General features: G+C 48.4%; 7 protein-coding genes and 1 non-coding gene across 8 annotated transcripts; 3 read left to right on the forward strand and 5 right to left on the reverse strand.

Moving 5' to 3' along the window:
• The first annotated feature begins 760 nt into the window (after positions 1-760).
• Positions 761-1,506, forward strand: COCSADRAFT_36682 (uncharacterized protein). Its single transcript, XM_007701577.1, has 2 exons — positions 761-1,221; positions 1,335-1,506. Exons 1-2 carry the CDS (start codon positions 1,157-1,159, stop codon positions 1,447-1,449), a joined length of 180 nt encoding a protein of 59 aa, XP_007699767.1. The 5' UTR covers positions 761-1,156; the 3' UTR covers positions 1,450-1,506.
• A 449-nt stretch (positions 1,507-1,955) lies between these two features.
• On the reverse strand, positions 1,956-2,948 carry COCSADRAFT_36683 (uncharacterized protein). Its single transcript, XM_007701578.1, has 4 exons — positions 2,851-2,948; positions 2,722-2,741; positions 2,432-2,664; positions 1,956-2,367 (listed from the first exon to the last, which is right to left on the reverse strand). Exons 1-3 carry the CDS (start codon positions 2,879-2,881, stop codon positions 2,455-2,457), a joined length of 261 nt encoding a protein of 86 aa, XP_007699768.1. The 5' UTR covers positions 2,882-2,948; the 3' UTR covers positions 1,956-2,367; positions 2,432-2,454.
• Positions 2,949-3,735: 787 nt separating this feature from the next.
• On the reverse strand, positions 3,736-3,825 carry COCSADRAFT_t46. Its single transcript has one exon. It is a non-coding gene; the product is annotated as a tRNA-Gly (tRNA).
• Positions 3,826-6,285: 2,460 nt separating this feature from the next.
• Positions 6,286-7,541, reverse strand: COCSADRAFT_160352 (glycoside hydrolase family 7 protein; the record flags this gene model as incomplete). The annotated part of the gene is made up of 2 exons (XM_007701801.1): positions 6,286-6,936; positions 6,990-7,541. 2 exons carry the CDS (start codon positions 7,539-7,541, stop codon positions 6,286-6,288), a joined length of 1,203 nt encoding a protein of 400 aa, XP_007699991.1.
• A 1,817-nt stretch (positions 7,542-9,358) lies between these two features.
• On the forward strand, positions 9,359-10,016 carry COCSADRAFT_160353 (uncharacterized protein; the record flags this gene model as incomplete). Its single annotated transcript, XM_007701802.1, has 4 exons — positions 9,359-9,375; positions 9,462-9,512; positions 9,612-9,936; positions 9,984-10,016. 4 exons carry the CDS (start codon positions 9,359-9,361, stop codon positions 10,014-10,016), a joined length of 426 nt encoding a protein of 141 aa, XP_007699992.1.
• Positions 10,017-10,203: 187 nt separating this feature from the next.
• Positions 10,204-11,764, reverse strand: COCSADRAFT_321245 (uncharacterized protein). The gene has a single exon (XM_007701803.1). It carries the CDS (start codon positions 11,454-11,456, stop codon positions 10,332-10,334), a length of 1,125 nt encoding a protein of 374 aa, XP_007699993.1. The 5' UTR covers positions 11,457-11,764; the 3' UTR covers positions 10,204-10,331.
• Positions 11,765-12,911: 1,147 nt separating this feature from the next.
• Positions 12,912-15,001, forward strand: COCSADRAFT_89487 (uncharacterized protein; the record flags this gene model as incomplete). The annotated part of the gene is made up of 6 exons (XM_007701804.1): positions 12,912-12,973; positions 13,056-13,175; positions 13,225-13,441; positions 13,496-14,032; positions 14,086-14,689; positions 14,754-15,001. The coding sequence occupies 6 exons, from the start codon at positions 12,912-12,914 to the stop codon at positions 14,999-15,001; spliced, it is 1,788 nt and encodes a 595-aa protein (XP_007699994.1).
• Positions 15,002-15,139: 138 nt separating this feature from the next.
• COCSADRAFT_321262 (uncharacterized protein) lies at positions 15,140-17,505 on the reverse strand. Its single transcript, XM_007701805.1, has one exon. It carries the CDS (start codon positions 17,355-17,357, stop codon positions 15,279-15,281), a length of 2,079 nt encoding a protein of 692 aa, XP_007699995.1. The 5' UTR covers positions 17,358-17,505; the 3' UTR covers positions 15,140-15,278.
• Between the last annotated feature and the right edge of the window lie 89 nt (positions 17,506-17,594).

Genomic DNA, 17,594 nt, shown 5'->3' on the forward strand with positions numbered 1-17,594 from the left:
GATGTAGTCGCAATTCAACACGATGACAATGCACAATGTACTATGCAATGACTAAGGAATGACCAATCTTGCTGATAGGTGCGGAGAAAAAAATCAATTCATTGTCTGTGCCCAAGAACGAGTTCGGAAAACGGAACAGGAGCTACGCGCACTGTCGCGTACTGTGTTGACAAGGCGATATCGGCCCCTGGCCCTCTATGTATATCAATGAAGCGGTTTTTGCACTTGAAGCATGTGTGTGCGGTTGTTATGTGCGGAGTCCAAATACCGCGTCTGTGGCACTTGGCGGCATCTTGGTGCTCAGGAAAGCATACTTGAGAATGGACATATGGATAGTTACATGCCGTAATACCAATTCAATTCATGCTCGTACGCCACACATCAAAAAAAGCAAAAACAACCGCAATAAAAGCAAAGAAATGAACAAAGAGGAAATACTTGGCGCATATTCGTTAGGCTAACTTTACTGTAACCTCGCACACCTCCATCACTACATCACCCAAAATGTATCCAAATCAACAATACTATCTTTTCAATAGTTCCAATAAAATATGCACATCTCCCGTCTTCGATGCCCATTATCCGCCATCTTCCCCTCCCTTCCTTCCACATTCCTACCTAGATACCGATATCGCGCGCCATCGGCCCTGCTATTGATCGGTGTGCTTACTGCACCTATACAAGGGGGGAGGGGGAGGTGTCACCCGTTTTTCCCTTTTCCCCTCCCACTCCCCTCTTTACTCAAGCGCCCGCACAACAAAACCTCAACGCCTTTTCGCTTACGCTACCCCATTGTTCGCTGCGATATCAGTAATCTCGAGAAAACCCACTACATGTACTTGTACATACATTTTCAACTTGATTTTTTCTTTCTTCTCTTTCGGACACTTTTGCAGGCGAAAGAACAATGTTTGATCGGTCCGTATATGCATGTATGGTCTTGAATTGAGTTTGTTTGATCTGCGAGTTCTCGTATCGTGGTACCTTGATTACCCACGTATACTAGACTCTAACATGGATGGGGCGGGCACTAAGTAAAGGAGGGCAAGATTGGACTGTTTATACCGAGATCTGTCTTCCCCCCTCCCCCTCTCCTTCACCTCTTTTCTTTCGTGTCTCATCCATGCTGTAGATTTTGGGAATTGCCAGGTGCAGTATGTACATGATCGCTACAAAACTATGTGACAAGTTTCTAAAAAAAATTGGACAAAAATCAAAGATGTAACTACCTTTTTTTTCCTACTATCCTGCACAAATCCATTGGCTTCTCAAGACCTTCATCTCGTCGTGTCCCCCCTCATTCTCTAGCTGCAGAACGTAACACAAAGGTCTAGATCACATCCCCTCACCCCTCTCTTCTCTCTCTACATGGTAATTTTAGCCCCGTCAAACGTTACACGACAGCTCTCGCTCGCTCGGCTGCCCGGCATGAGGCATGTAGTTGCATAAGTGGCAAGTGTATACATGCGCTTACGCTTGGCCTAAGGAGCGGGGACATGACGGTGGGGACAGGGAGATGGACAGAGCTATCGTTTAGGCGAGGTGTGGTGGGGTAGTCAGGCTGCTTCTTGTTATTTTTGTTTGGTTATTTTTGAGAGAGAGAGAGAAGAGAAAAGGTTCGAACTGGCCAACACGGATGAGCAGGTGGAATGCCGCATTGCTGATCTCTGCTTACTACTTCGCGTAATTCCTCTGTGGTGCAACATCACTCAGATACCTACATGTGTGCGAGCTTTCGGATGGCTCTGGGAGGCGCAGATGATATCTGATGGTTAGGGAAATGTATGTCGCAGAGCCACGTAACGGTGCATCGTGTGCATTCTACTGGGGAATTACAAATCGGTATCTCTATGGTGTAGTTATGTAATGAGTAGGATATGGGTGACGGAGTTGGTCAGATTATGTGACATGGTTGGTCACAGATTGGTCAACAAGGCTGCGCATTGAAGTCGGGTGTGAGCTTGTGTGTGTGGATGCCGCTGTCGATAATGGCCCAGTGTGAGAACAAGAATGTGAGTTACTAACGAGCAGCTGGTGTAGCCGATCTATGCAAGATGCGGTTGGATGAGGTTCACATCGTGTCATTAAGGATTCGTCAATACCTAGCTTCATCACTAGACAGTACGATCATTTAGGTCAGTACTATTTTCATCGCATGACACGACAAACACGGAGACAATATCACAACCGAGAACGACGAGATTCATAGCTGCATTGATCGTAAACAGAGTTTTATGAATTCGATGGCCCTCATCTCAACCGGTTCCCGTTCCTCGTGCCATCGTTGGTCCGTCGGAAAAAGGAAATGAAGCCTTGGCCGTAGAATGCACACCTCCATCTTCGAAAGAGATCTAACATGCCGAATTCCTGGCTCCGGTCAGCTGATGTCATCTCCATATCGGGTACCCCAAGGTACCGCCACATATCATACCTCCACCCGTAGTCCCCAACTACTTAACGAGACGCGCTCCAGACAGACTTGAGGAAGCCGTCCTTTTGTGTGAGTCTGTTAAGGCTGTCGTCGGACTCGCCCATGGCGCGAACGAAGCCGGAGATGGCGTAGACCTGGTTGTCCCCGGTGTAGCGGCCGTTCTCGTCAACCTTGCCGATGCTCAGTTGGACAGAGGCGTGGTCCTTGGCCCTGATGATGCGTCCGGTAGCCGACTTGAAGGGGTCAGTATCGCTGCTGACAATTCATTCATTTGTCCGACGGGTACTCACGCATTTGCGGGGGACGTAGACTGTGAACAAGTTAGCGATGGTGGTTCGCGAGTGCAGTGTGCGCGCTGGCGGAGCCGCGCTGTGGGCAAAACACCGCCAGCCGCCGCGCGAGGGAAAGATGGCTCTTACGGTCAACGAGCTCGCCGCGTTCGTTCTCCATTTTGACTGATGTGTAGGTAGAGGGCGGGGTGTTGGGTGTGGGGCTTGGTTGTGTCGATGTCGTCGGCAGTCAATGGTGGATGAACTGAATTTCGACATTCGATTATCGCGAAACCGCTCTAACCGAATATGGAATAGCAACATAATCACATACTACCATTCACTCCTCCAATTCAGTCTGCGGCGAGTATTTTGAAACAGGATAAGTACTAATGGTTGTGACTCTTTATAAAAAGGTCTGGGACTGGTTGTTGAGTAGAAAATGTGGCTTCATTTCATGCTCAGCCAAAGCATCAAGCTCGCTACGCAACTTTTGCGCACAATGGAATACAACTTGGATAACAGCGAAAAGAGAGAAGAGACTTGTTGTATTCTGTATGTTATGCTCTAATCTACTGGAAATTGTCTGTTTGGGGGCTTTTCACTCTGCTACGTTGCAAAAAAATTTCAGACTTCTACACCTGATGACTATTTACGGTTCAAGATATTGAATACCCTAGAGTTTATGTTCTACTTACAAGTGGGCTACAAATTCATAGACCTTGGAATGAGCTCTATGCATTTGCAATATCCATTGCGGCAATAGCACAAAGAGTAATTTGGTTCACGGTTCTAGAAATAACACACATGCCTACAGAAATCACGACTCAAAGCACGTCACGCATTTCAATAGTATTTTGTGACTGGAAAATAAGACTCACAAAAATACTTCCAATTCAGTAGGCACTCAACCTCATAGCGAGGGCAAAAAGGTCGTCACAGCATTGAGTCACGTGACATGATTGCTCCCCAGGCACCACGATATATCGAAGCTGGTAGACAATTCCCCAGTCCTGTAAGGGGAGCAAAAACAAATGCATCGGCCGGGAATCGAACCCGGGGCTAGCCGAAACTGTTCTCGAGGAGAGATGGCAACGGCTAATTTTACCACTAAACCACCGATGCTATTTTTTGAATGGTGATCAACCAAAGGTTATTTGACTGATGCAACATAGAGTAATTTGAAAAAATATAACTGTAAGCAATATTCCAGCCATAGAGAAATCTTTCGAGTATGCCGCCTGACGATTGGGCCGGTCCAGACCATGCAGATCATCTATGGACCAACCATCAATGTAGCGCTTCCATGAAAATTGCACTTTTACTTCGTTTCCTAGCAATTAGAGGGCTCTAAGGACTGGCACACATGGTCGGTTATAATCTCAAAGAGGTGTCTACGTGACTCGTAACCATGCGCGGAATATCAACGGTGGCACATTATGTGTAATCAGGTTGTTGCTCTACCGCCTCTTTCCGGTCATGGCTGGTGGACCAATCATTCCAAAATAGTCAACTGTACCGGGCGCCAACTGAAAGCTGGCAAACTAACGACATAGGCGACCGGTCACTCTCAGCTTGTTCTCATACTTTGGTTGCACCGGTTCATTGTTCCACCACGAACGCTAGATTCATGCAGCGAAAATTGCGCATTAAAAACGCTGTTCGATGATGAAATCTTGCGTCGTCCTGTGTGGTCCGGTGGATCATGCCTCCAATGTGCTGCAATCAAATCCTCCACATATCAATGGTGGTTTTATAGGCCTGCGGCGGCTCGACCATCCTCAACACTCCTCAACAAATGCGCAATATCCTTAGAGCTACTGAACTCAGGAAGAGTGTAAAATTCATTGGACATATTCCTACAAGTTCTTACAGTATGAGACAACTATAGCCTGCATGATATACACAGTATGTTAGACCTTGAACATTGAACAACATTAAGCATATATGGGGAGTACTGCCTTACTGCCTGATGATGTAGGGAACAGTGAAGCTGCAACTCAGGAAGTCAAGATGCATTGCACAACCAGGAACAGGACAAGTATCTCACAATTGATTTCTATTGGAACTAATCAATATGATTCCCCCAGTTTCATGATATGTCGCGTGCTTGGACACCTCTTAGTAGTGCTACTATAGTAGGGAAACTTGTTCTCATTCAGAACTGGCTATCCCAGACAGTTACTAGCACGTGATAACTTTCCGTAGCGCCGTGACAATACTTGCCTGAGCACCTTACGATTAACAGCGTGTAACCTACATCTGTCAGCTTTGCTACATTAATAAAGTGATAGTAAGTGCAGATAAGTCCATATCGATAGCATTAGGGTCCACGCCTTGATAATAGTCGTGAGTGACTTTGAGACCTAAACATTGATGAAAATCGCAGGCATGCTCGACACGCTTATGGTTTTTGCCTCACAAAGCCCCGTTTATAGCCTTTAGGGGAATCAGAGATAGACATGACATAGCCTTCGATAATAAGATGTATCTGTCCCTAAGATACTTATTAGCAAAGCACTGGCTAGATTTGCATGCTTTCCCTCTATTGTGGGATCTCTTCTCTTTACAGAAAGCTCAATCTGTATATATGATGGCATTGCATAGTCAGGATTCTTTTTGTGATGGTGTTTGCAAGAAGAGCCTCGTAATTGATAGCCGGAGTAGTGAGTCCAAAGAGGCGCTAGCGCTGGCGATAGCGAACAATGCTGTGATGGTCATATGTATGTGCAGCTACAATAAGAGAATACGTTTTTGCTCAAAGGGTCACTGGGTCTATTTATATACATGTTTGACCTCTCAATAAGCTTAGTTAAGGAGTCCTGAGCGAGATCCGCCATGTGATTTCCGCCATATGTGCTCACTTATTCTCATAGATCTTCTGGCAAGGTGCTGGCTAATGAAAATAAGTTTGGAGATGCTAGCTAGTACGATTCCGCCTTTAGCACATGGGACTAAGTTTAATAGGAATTGAGAAGCTTCAGAAGTATACTCCGCCACATCCTATTTGATTGTTCTTAGTAAGAGGATGAATAGTAAGGACCTTACCGTGCAAACTTTATCTAATCCAACTGTCTGCAGCATGGTGCAATTTCCAGGTGTATACATAATAATCTCGGGCTGGAACCCTTGCTGATGAGTTTACGAGATACACTAGGCGATATCACATTTTGCAATAAGTTTCCACTCACGACCGATAAACATTGTCTCTGATTGTGGTACAGTTCTGTGAAGGCGCATTTGTAACAATATTTCCAAGATGTAATACAATCTTGCGATGGTATAGAGACGGTACTTAGAGCTTTTTTTTAACAACGAAATGTAATAAGAACACCCAATTTAAATATATATAAGAGGTCTTCACACAAACTCGTTGTGATTGATGTGTGAAGAGTCCCATTGGATTTTGGTCTGTCAGTTTATGGTGGAACACGTTCATTCACCTCTCCACTGCAACATTGCTCTTCGGTCAATTGACAATTTGATTCATAACATCTGTGCTACTGCAGAACCTCGTGGGAGTCGGATGATATTTGGCGGCTACCAAAACACCCCGTAGCTGGCACAATTAGTGCTGTGCTCACTCTACGTCGCCCACGACTGTAAAGTCTGGTTCGTTCCAAATGTCGAGCCTATTTCACCCCATTTAATTTGGCTAAAGGTGACAGTAGGGTTCTTCACCTTCTGCTGAATAGCATCAGGAAAATCCTCAGCAGGGCTGCAAGGTCCATTTAGCCCGCCATCAAGCCACTGCATCCCTCCGTTCTTGTCCCACCATAAACTGAATGTGAGGATCATGCCACGAGCAAGAGCGTCACCCATAGTCTTGTGGCCGCCAAATTTGTTGTATTCCCTGGCACGAGCCTGAGCCGAGCACCAGGCTTGATCCATAGTAACGTTTGACATAGCGTTCTCGACAACGACACCATCCTGAACATATTTTCGAATAATAGCTTGGAGAACACCATACTTCTCTGGGAACTGAGTGACAACAGTAAAAGGCCTAGTTGTATCAACTTTGAGACCAGGGCCATAGAAATCCTTGGAGTTTCGGAAGTTGTAAGCATTGTCTCCACAGCCAGTCTTACCACAAACACCAGCTACACCGCAATCGTCGCCAGTGCACCTAATCACACCTTCTTTGGCGCACACATGGGGCGCAATCTGGTTTGCTCGACCGTTAGCCTCCCAAATGTCCATTTCGTTGCAGCATGCGCCTTCCTTATCGATGTTAGCCTACAGAAAGTTAGCCATTGCTCGACAGGACTGTGTCACTTAATCATACTTACTTCACCATCTAGGAATGGCTTGACAGAACACTGCGCATCACAGTATCCCCACCCCATATTAGCACCAGTAGGGTTCAATTTCGAGCGTCCACCATCGGCCTTCATCTCATTAAGATACAAGGCGCTGTTCATACCACATGGGAGCTTTGACATGTCAACGTCGAATGAAAACTCTTGGCCATTCAATTGCAACATCTCGTAATTTTCTTTGTCTTCGCCTAGTAGGTACACTCTAGGGCTCATATACTCGCCGCTTGGGTTGAACATATCTAGACGGAGCTTTCCACCATCAGTAAAGACTGCTTGTGTCGAATAGTCTTGAATGCCTTCGATGACGCAATTTTGGGCGCATGTCGCTTTGTCCGGACACACCGTTAGGTTGAGCGGGTTATTTCGATCGCCGCAGCTCGAAGTCGCACTCGGATCAGATTTTGGGTGGACCTTGTGTCTCAAAGAATCGATAACAATCGAAGTGTCTAGCATCTTGCATCCGCCAGCGTTTGTGCATTTCCAGGTTGATAGCTTTGGATGCACTTCAGGTGTGGTCCCCATCGTTTGGGCGGTGGCTAGACCCAGAAGGGTTGCTGCGAAAAATAACGGTGCCATGCTGATGTGTTTCGAGAAGAATAGACGCCCTACTCAAGAGAGGCGGCGATTGGTAAATCGTTTCGGATGATTCTCTATACATTTTTATACTTTTCTGCATAGCTCCTGGGACGGGAGAACCGTCCAGGGGTTCGTGTTTAAGTGCATGTGTTAATATAAGCTCGGATGTCACCGGCGCGTTGCCATGAGTTTTGTTGACGCAAGCAGTCGATGAATTGCACTAAAAGAGGACATTTCCTAGCCTTATCCGTATAGTGTGCGCTGTTGCAGATCACCGTAATATTTTGAAAGCATGAAGTGGTCCAGAATATTAACATCTGTGGCAAGTAATTCATCCTACCCAGTGACATGCGTGTTGCCGGGATAAATAGAGTTTAATGCCAAGAGCTTGGTTACCAGGGCTTATTGTTTGGGATAGAAAACGGGATCCTCAACAACGGCATCTTCACTAAGTCACGGATTGTTTTCATAGTACGCCCAGAGTGGCCTCACCTGATTGATAAGAAACCGCCTTTGTACAGGAATCTACCAAGATGCGTCCAGCTTACCCCAACAACTCCCTGTACTAGCTACCTGGAATTTCTCGTGTTCCTTTAAAGACACTAGCTGCTCATAGCACTGCATAGCGTGTCACGGCCTGAGACTGCTTGTGAGTCTAATGGTGAGAGTTAGTGCATAGGGTACAACGGAGATGCGCTATGCCACAAATCTTTGAGCCATGCTGCTGTCAGTAGGAGATCACCAATATTATGCCCAGCACCGTTAATTAGCAAGCACACGTAATACGATCAGTTATAAATGCATTAATGGTCGTATACAACCACTCCTTTCTTTTACATAAAGCGATGGGTGATGCGCCATGATGGCTAAAAGCGTTAAACTTTGGATATTACGATAGTGCGTAGAGTAAGAAAACTCGATACTCCAAACTGCACCTATCTTTGTCCCAAGAAATTTATATCTGATCCACGAAATCAAGTAATCCTCTTGAAATCAGGTGATCAGACGAGAGAAGATTTGCACTAATTGTCAGCGTCATACTCAAAGTCAATACGAGCAATGAGTTCCAGCCCTTGATCTTGGATATACTTAGTCTCAGAAACAAAATGAAGAATACAGCTTACCGTTTTTGGTCATGCTTGCTGCGGGTCATCCCTCAAGCCGGAAAATACGAAAGTACCAAAGTCTCGCAGACCTTTTGTCAGTCAACGCAAATATTATAGTATTGAAGCACGAGATACATCAGCATTCTTCGAAGAAACCAATCAGTATGGCGTAGACAAGACCTTGTGCCTGATACGCAGAGAGCAATGCTGCTCGCAGTGTACCTATGTAGGAACGAAACTCCCTCAAGTGTGTAGTCCATAATCTGGCAGTCCAGAATAAGGGCCATGATACAAGTGTGGTTAAAAAACACAACAGGTAGGTAGGTACCTGCACAATCACAAATCAGATTGATAATAGCATGAATAAACTTGGCGTCTCTTAGTCAATCGATCCTACTTGATGTCGGCATCAATAAAGTCGAAGAGTCATCTAACCAGCAGCCCAAGTCACTGTAGTCAAAGGTATTCGGCTGCAAATCACATGAGCATACACCTGCGCTGGGCTCGGCGGGTGCACTAACAAACGCACAGACCACGCACACAGAATTTCGTTAGCGAGCGCAACCCACCTGGCGAACTTCACGCAGCTCCCGACAACTTCAGCGACGACGCACCTGAAACCCGCCAAATCGAATATCCCCCCGATAATCATCCAAAATGTCTGGAAAGCGCGGGTATGTTGTTCTCCCGGCTGAAGAGGCAAAAAAAAAATCGCTCGAGACGCTGTCATGTGGTGAAGTAGTGGCTAACGCGCACACAGTCGAGGTTCTACCTCCGGTAACAAGCTCAAGATGACTCTCGGTCTGCCAGTGTACGTTCAAACCCGCCGCGACCGCTCCGCCGAGCCTGCTCCCGCCTGAGATACGCCTAGAGAATAGAATGCAAGGAATGAAGACTAACGGACATGTAGCGGTGCCGTCATGAACTGCTGCGACAACTCCGGTGCCCGTAACCTGTACATCATCTCCGTCAAGGGTATCGGTGCACGCCTCAACCGCCTGCCCGCTGGTGGTGCCGGTGACATGGTCATGGCGACCGTCAAGAAGGGAAAGCCTGAGCTGAGGAAGAAGGTCATGCCCGCCGTCATTGTCCGCCAGAGCAAGCCCTGGAGGCGGGCGGACGGAATCTACCTGTACTTTGAGGACAACGCCGGTGTCATTGTCAACCCCAAGGGTGAAATGAAGGGCTCTGCCATTACCGGACCCGTCGCCAAGGAGGCCGCTGAGCTGTGGCCGGTATGTACAAGCCATGGATACCAAGGTGCTTTGCTAATTACGCTCAGCGTATCGCCTCCAACTCCGGTGTCGTCATGTGAGGTGTCTCCTTTCCTGCTTTCGATAACATTCATGGGTTTATGGGCACGGCGAAAATGCATTTATGGGGTGAAGGAATTGGGCGACGACATTGCGGCTATGATTAGCAATGGGACGACCTTCACAATACCAGTCAAATGAACATTACGACCAAACCACAGCCTGTACCCCGACCTCCAGTGATCGATGCATGACTCGACTTGACTCGCGACCTGAAAATGACAATATGGATACGGACTAGAGATATTTGTTGAAATAGATATTTTATGCTGACGCGCCGCCAGAGGTGGAAATATATGTACTGAGTCTTAGGACTCTTAGAATCGGGGCTCGTCACCCGAGCACGAACTCCGATCGCATGCCAACATCTTGAACTCAGTCTCCTCAACAACCTCTTGCGCCCACCTCATCTGTATCATACTCTTGGCCTCTTCTGAGCGCTTCCTTCCACCGACAAACTGCAAATTCTCGTTTCCAACCACACCCGTTGTCACCACGCCAGTGCTAGGCGCACCAATTCCCTTGACCGCACCATTACCACCCTGCATTACACTCGCATAGCTCGAAGACATTGTTTGCACACCAGAAACAAAGTCCAGCCCATCAAATTCGCAGTGTCCGCCAGCAGGTGTGTTGTCTACAGTTTGCAGCTGGTTGATCTGAGCCGCCGACAAACCTGCATCGGATGCAAGCTGCTCGTACGCTGCTACAGCCTGTGGGATACTGCCTTGAAGCAGCTGGAGCTCGCTCTGTGTAGACTGGTAATGAATTCTTGTCTGGCTCATGACCGTGGCCGCATTTTGAAACTGGACTTGCGGGGGCATGCCTCCGCAGTTGAGCTCAACGGCACTGTTTGGGTAGTTTTGCATTTGTGCTGGGATGAAGAAGCCGCTCATCATAAGGCTACCACCGCTGACACCTGTGAATACAATGTTCGACATGTTGACTGCAACGCGCTGGGGTAGCTCAGTTTGGATAAAGTCATTGACTGCCTGCGCGTGTGCTACACCATCCGTTCGCTGCAGACCAGCGCCTCCACCCCAGAAAAGGTTGTCGTCGGGCGCGAGAAGGGCGACTCCCATAGTGTTGGCCTGTACAGCCTGGTTTGGCATGTCGAAGAAGCTTTGTCCTCCATCGCCATGGAGCAGGACGTTGGCTCCCAAAGTTCCGTTTGAAGATGTGGCTGCTGCACCAGGTACGCCTGAGGCCGGAAGGAATTGATCTGCTGGAGCAGAGATCTTGAATCGTATAGGAAGATTGTTGACCATTACAGTATCATCCAAGATCATGGACCCATCGGTAGCTTGGGAGATGCCCTGGGGGATCTGAGCAGCTCGTTGAAAGGCCGTCGCTTGTTGGCCGTTGCCACGATTGCCGCCTCGGTTTCGCTGAGGCAAAGCAGATGTGAGGCCGAGTAGAGATAGGGTGATGAGCTTGTACATTTTTGGCTACGTAATGTTGGTGCGAACCGTAGATCGGACGAAGAAACAAAAATTAATTATGAAACGGTGGACCGGCCAAAACGAAGCAAAGTGTAAAAGCAGGAAAGCAGTACCGCACGGCAGTATAGAGAAGAAGAAGAAGAAGGGAAAAGGAGAACAGCATGGGGAAATCTAGTACATCTATGTATACGACTATGCACCTGCCTCATTGTCACGCTCTAGACTGCTTCGCATTCTAAACACATATCCACCTAGCCAAGCCTCGCCGCGTAGCTCCATCTTGCCCGTAAAAAGCCCAACAGTATAGGCCCTGATGTTTGTATTGGTGCATTAATGGTCAAATAAGTGGATGCTGGTGTTTGATGCGCCGAGGCTGCAGCACGTGTGGTTTGAAATCTCGGGGCTGCTGCCGGTCATTGTGTTTCGAAAATGCGCTCGGTTGCTCGTGCTTGTAACGTGGGCTGAGGCTTGGAGAATAAGCTTGTCTGGGCTTAGCTGGCGCTTTGGAAGGTCCTGATTAGGCTGGAGTTTCACTTCGTGCCTTGTCGCTGGGAGAGGTGCCGGACGGAGGGCAAGGGGAGCGGTGCGATGGCGTGAGAGGGTGGCAACGGGGTAGTATGGACAGGGGTCTGTGCTATGCTCGCCTTGTGGGAGTGAGTGTCTCAATTTACGAGATGATGAGTTTAAGGCTAGAAATTGGGTTCATTGGTTTTGGTTGCTTATTCTATCGTCAGAGAGGCAGCTTTCGAGAACTTCAACGTAACGGTATGGTATTTGTGAGTATGGTTTCGGAAACAACAAAGGATCATGTGCAAAAAATGAAGGAGATTAAAATAACCGGTCGCAGGGCAACCCTCAAAAAATACCACACATGTTATGCAAGAAGTTTTTCAGATCTCCAAACACAGAATCCGTTGGGGACGAATTCCGCACGCACAGCTTGGTACTCCCGGCCCAATTGCCCTACCCCGCATCATACCCACACCAGGAGGCAAGACTAGACGGCGGATACATCGCGAGCATTCCTGCTATTCGCCATAATATATTCTATCTGATAGCAGGTCGTTCCGACAATTCAAATGTGTAAATAAGGCAGGAAACTTACCGTACTAGGCAGACCGTGCTTATGACCGGATCCTGCCCACACTGTGTAGTGGACATAGAGGTATTGACATGCATACTTGCAAAATCAACGTTCTAATAATGTTGAGTTACCGTAGATGACATTGGCTGAGTCTTATTAAGTAAAGTTCCCATGGACGGACGGATAGCCGGCAGATCGTCCTTGTGGCGTGCATAATCACGTGCAGATAGTCTGCGGCATCTTTCCGCGGCACATGGGGCTGTAAACCGAAGAGAGTATAAAGCTCAGTCGTCAAATAGGCAGAAGGCTAGGGCTAGAATGTGAATGATATTCTACTTTTTTCTCGATTTGGAGATAGCATCACCGCCATCATGTCTGTTCAACGAATCAACTCGGTTCACACAGCAGAGGTCTATGACTACGTAATATGTGGGTAAGGGACTTTCATGTTTTTATGTATATAAACATTTACGATGGTAAAGTTCGTAGTGGAAGCATCGGCTTATAATCGTTAGTGGTGGCACGTCTGGTTGCGTGATAGCAGGCCGTCTTGCCGAAGACCCCAACGTCAAAGTCCTGGTATTGGAAGCGGGACCGGACAGTGCAAATCTAGAAAATGTCCACATGGCAGGAGGGTAAGTTGAACCCTTGCTTTCTGGTAAGTTTCACTGAGTCGGCATGCAGATGGAGCAACAATTTCGATAGCGAGACGGATTGGAACATCGTTACGGAACCCATGGAAAAGATTAACAATCGTCAAGTCAAAGTCAGCAGAGGTCGTTTTCTTGGCGGCTCGAGCGGCGTTAATGGCACTTTGTGTATCCGCGGGACGAAACAGGATTACGACGACTGGGATTTGGATGAGTGGAGTGGTGATAAGATGTTCGAGTATATGAAGAAGGTGCGAGACTTCCATTCAACCTCGGGGGTTCATATGGAATTGACCTCGAACTAGGCGGAAACATTTCATGGAAAGGATTGGCACAAAGCTGATCTTTCAGTCCATGGGACATCGGGTCCCCTTCACACCGAGCCACACGACCTAGCACCCATTTCAGAACTCGTGAGGGAAAGCCTGATAGAAAAGGGAATCCCATATCGTCCCGACATGTTTTCCACCGGAGAAACAGCGCATGGATGTGGTGATGTTCCGCGAACGGTGCATCAGGGTATTCGAACCATGGCCGCAGATTTCATCACCAAAGATCGAAAACGAGACAACATCACGATCAAAACCGAGGTAACTGTTGACAAGGTAATTTTGAGTCAAGACAGGGATGAGCTTACTGCAACGGGCGTTGTCGCAATTTCAAAAACCGGCCAAAAGATCGAATACGAGGCCAGAAAAGAAGTCATAGTTACAGCAGGTGCATACTGCAGTCCAATGATCCTTATGCGTTCAGGCATCGGATCAAAAGACGAGCTAGAAAAACACAAGATTGACTGCCTCGTCAATCTCCCAGGTGTCGGCAAGAACCTCATGGACCATGTCGTATGTTCCTATCACTATACAAAGTATGAATCTATTAACCCACACACCGTCAGCTCTGCTTCATCTTCTACGAAGTCTCCCCTCCAAACCTAACAAACGACCACCTCGCCCACCACGGCAACGCCATAGAAACCACCTACAAACTTTGGCAAGACAAGAAAACTGGCGTACTTTCCACCTTCCCCTTCGGCATCTTCAGCTGGGCTCGCCTCGACTCGCGCCTCGCCTCCTCCCCCCTCTGGACCAGCGCCCCCCGCCTACCGGGCCGCGACCCCATGGGCCTGCTACCCACACAACCCAATGTCGAGTTCTGGAACACGGAAATGTACGGGGGCCCCAAACAATATACCGACTTTCCTGTAGACAACAAGCACGCGTTTGCTATGTGTGCGTTACTATTTAACCAGCATAGCAGGGGCAGTGTGAAGCTCAAGTCGAAAGATGCACGGGAGAACCCGGTGGTGGATCACAGGTACCTGGAGCACCCGCTTGATATGCTTGTTATGAGTGAGGCGTGCCGGTTTGCGAATGAGGTTGTGATGGAGGGGAGTACGACGAAGGGTGTGGTCAAGGGGAGTTGGCCACCGGGGTTGAAACATCATGAGTACACGAAGAGGGAGGAGTGGGAGGGGTATGTTAGGGAGCATGCTACGACTTGTAAGTTATGTTCTGCTTGCATGTTTGTTTGTTTAGTGGCAGGAGCTAATCGAGTTGTATCTAGGTTACCACGCTTCAGGCACTTGCGCGATGGGTAAATCAGATGATGCGAATGCTGTTCTTGACTCTCGGCTTCGCGTACGTGGCGTTCGGAACCTGCGTGTTGCGGATGTTTCGTCAATACCGAAGGTAAATAATGGACATACACAAATGGTGGCGTATGGGATTGGAGAGGGGGCCGCGGAGATGATTAAAGAGGATGCAGCAGATGGGGAGTACATGGCAAGTCGAGCAATGACGTCGCGCCTTTGAATACCTGTTTCAACAAACGGAGGGTCTACAAGGTACTCATCTTCTCAGTATAATCATGATTGTATTGCCTGAACCGACTTTTGACCCGATCACTCCCTCACGCGCTCTGCATCACTAAGACCTTAGCACCAGCCGTATCATTCAACTTACCAATACTCTGTTGCAATTTACCTACTATCTACAACTGGTCTCTTCTCAGCACTTCATTCACACCTTGTCAATAGTTCAAGCACGCTCTGGGGTATTCCGATAGTATCAACAGATGCAGCTAACAACTCTATATCCGTCGCTTCGTAACTCCACTAACCGAAGCCGTTCTACCACTTGTGCTACTATACACAGTAGTCTCCTTCTCACTGGATTTCACGTCACTTTTATCCAGCCCTACAGACTTCTTTCTCTCTTCTACACCCTGCAAGGCTGCCAACTGCTCCACCACTCGAGCAACAACCGCACCAAGCAGAGCAATGACCAGCATCAAATCCACAATATGAATCCCCCACCACCAGTGTTGTACACCAAGCCCGCACGTACTAAACTCAAACACCCATTCACCCCTCTCACCCTTTTGCTCGTCGAACCAGGCAGACAGGAAACCCGCGTAACCAGAGTACTCGCCCATCATACTGCGCAGCGTAATCTCGCGGATGTGAGGGGAGGCGTTGATATCAGTACATTCATTATCGGGCGTGATTTCGTAACGGCGGTGCGGAAAGCGGCGAGCCCGCCATATCGGTGTTGGAGGTTCTGGTGTAGACGTTTCTGTAGGCTCAGAAGACTCAGTGGAAGTTTCCGACGCAGCATCCATATCAGGCGGTGCGTCTTGCTCGACAGTGTCGTTGGCAGCGACTGTATTGATATCCAAGCCATCAATATCCGTTGGTGTGGCGATTATGGTTTCGTTAGCAGCCCTGGTCAGCCAGTATGCATCTTCCTCCATGATCGCTTCCGGTTGACACGTATCCTCGACGCCGCGTTGCCGGATGTAATGTATGACATCACAACCAGCGTGATCATGTCCATTTATGATGACGCCCCTTCTGCCCATTCCTAAGCCAGCGACATACCTCTTCCAGCTCATGCCAAAGAGACTTTCCAAGACTGTTCTGCTAGAATGGTCTGAAAGCATATTCTGTTCTTTCAGTCCGTGTCCGCTTTCAAAAAAATCAAAGTATGGACTGTCGACGCATATGCCATCTTCCTTTTCCAGAGGAATGTGCGTGAGAAGGATGGTCGCGTGCGTTTTGTCATTGACGGGAAGCGAATTGGAGATGATGTAGTTCAGGAAGTCGTACGTTTCGGTCTGTAGATCTGGAGACCAAGCAGGCGTGTCCAGGTTCATGGAATTCAGGACGACAAGGCGGAGGGTTGGGGGTCTGTCGGGGTGTCGTCTCGATACGTCGGCCGTCTTGTTGGAGCGCAGTGCATCGGGCAGTGTAAACCATATGTCCCAGTTGACGCTACCAAAGGCTCGCTCGAACCGGTCAATGCGTGACTGATCGATATCTCCTGCATATCCAACGTCGTGGTTTCCTGCGATGTTGATCACGCGCTTCTCCCAATCTGTGTCTGCGCCGAGGACTTCTTTTGTGCCACCCCAATATGCTTTTCGGTCCGGCTTATCTTCCTTATCGGCTACTGCTTCTGCCTTTTCGTCTCCGCCTTCATCTACTTGTTCCATGGTTTGCTGCATAGTTGGCTCTGCTGCCTCGGATTCTCCGCCTATGCCTTCGCCTTTTTGTTCCGCATTCTGCTCTACATCTGGCTCCGTGGGCTCCTTCTTGGGGGACTCAGGCACAACACCAAAGATGGTATCCGGCACTCTCTCCAGTCCCTTCATGACGGTGTTCCAGTATCTTCCTGCACGTTTACTGAACTCGCCATCAGTAACCCATTGGCTCCCGAGCAAGTCACCCAGCACACTGATGTGCGTTGGTTGAGTCCACCACCGCAAGCTCCTCACAATATGCGCCAGATAGCGATCATTCCCCCAAAGATCGACTTCCTTTCTCTTTCCCTCTAGCCATTTCCGCGCGTTTTTGACAACGCCCCTTGCGGCTTCTTTCGCAATATCGATCCTCTCAGCAAAATCTTCCGCATCGCGCAGATCAGTCACCAGGAACTCGACAGATGGAAAGATGAGGGCGTTAGGGTCAGGTAGCGACGAGTCGCCTTCGAGTTGCGGGTCACCGAGTGACAGGAGGCGAAAGGGCGCAAGGGGCTGCGGATGTGTAGACGGTGGAGTGGGGAACGCGCAGCCATGGAAGATTGGGTACAAGTACAGCCATGTTGTGCCGATGAAAGCTACAGGAAGCAGCAGCAATGCGATGCGAATAAGAAATCTCGAGATCTGCATTGAAGCATGCTCGGACAGTGAGAAGAGATGAGGCTGTCGTTTCCCATGTTGTGCCTCAGGATGGATTCTGGCTGCAGCAAGGTAAGCTCGAAATACTACTAAGTGCGCAGGGGTACGGCACCGCCGCAGCCAATAGAGTCGCCGTATTTGCGGGGAACTAACATAGCACGCAACGTGGGCTCTGTGTGGTACACGCTCAAGGGTTCATTATGGGCTTGCAAGCCGGTTGCAATGAAA

This window comes from Bipolaris sorokiniana, assembly GCF_000338995.1.
Source record: "Bipolaris sorokiniana ND90Pr unplaced genomic scaffold COCSAscaffold_7, whole genome shotgun sequence".
Lineage (NCBI taxonomy): Eukaryota > Fungi > Ascomycota > Dothideomycetes > Pleosporales > Pleosporaceae > Bipolaris > Bipolaris sorokiniana.

Excerpts from the sequence above, each read along its gene's own strand:
- COCSADRAFT_321245 (XM_007701803.1), bottom strand. The coding sequence starts at position 11,456 with ATGTACAAGCTCATCACCCTATCTCTACTCGGCCTCACATCTGCTTTG.
- COCSADRAFT_321262 (XM_007701805.1), bottom strand. The coding sequence starts at position 17,357 with ATGCAGATCTCGAGATTTCTTATTCGCATCGCATTGCTGCTGCTTCCT.
- COCSADRAFT_36683 (XM_007701578.1), bottom strand. The coding sequence starts at position 2,881 with ATGGAGAACGAACGCGGCGAGCTCGTTGACC. Across the intron at positions 2,742-2,850 it reads ACGCGGCGAGCTCGTTGACC|TCTACGTCCCCCGCAAATGC; the intron begins GTAAGAGCCATC and ends ACTTGTTCACAG. Across the intron at positions 2,665-2,721 it reads TCTACGTCCCCCGCAAATGC|TCGGCTACCGGACGCATCAT; the intron begins GTGAGTACCCGT and ends GACCCCTTCAAG.
- COCSADRAFT_36682 (XM_007701577.1), top strand. The coding sequence starts at position 1,157 with ATGTACATGATCGCTACAAAACTATGTGACAAGTTTCTAAAAAAAATT. Across the intron at positions 1,222-1,334 it reads ATTGGACAAAAATCAAAGAT|ATCACATCCCCTCACCCCTC; the intron begins GTAACTACCTTT and ends ACAAAGGTCTAG.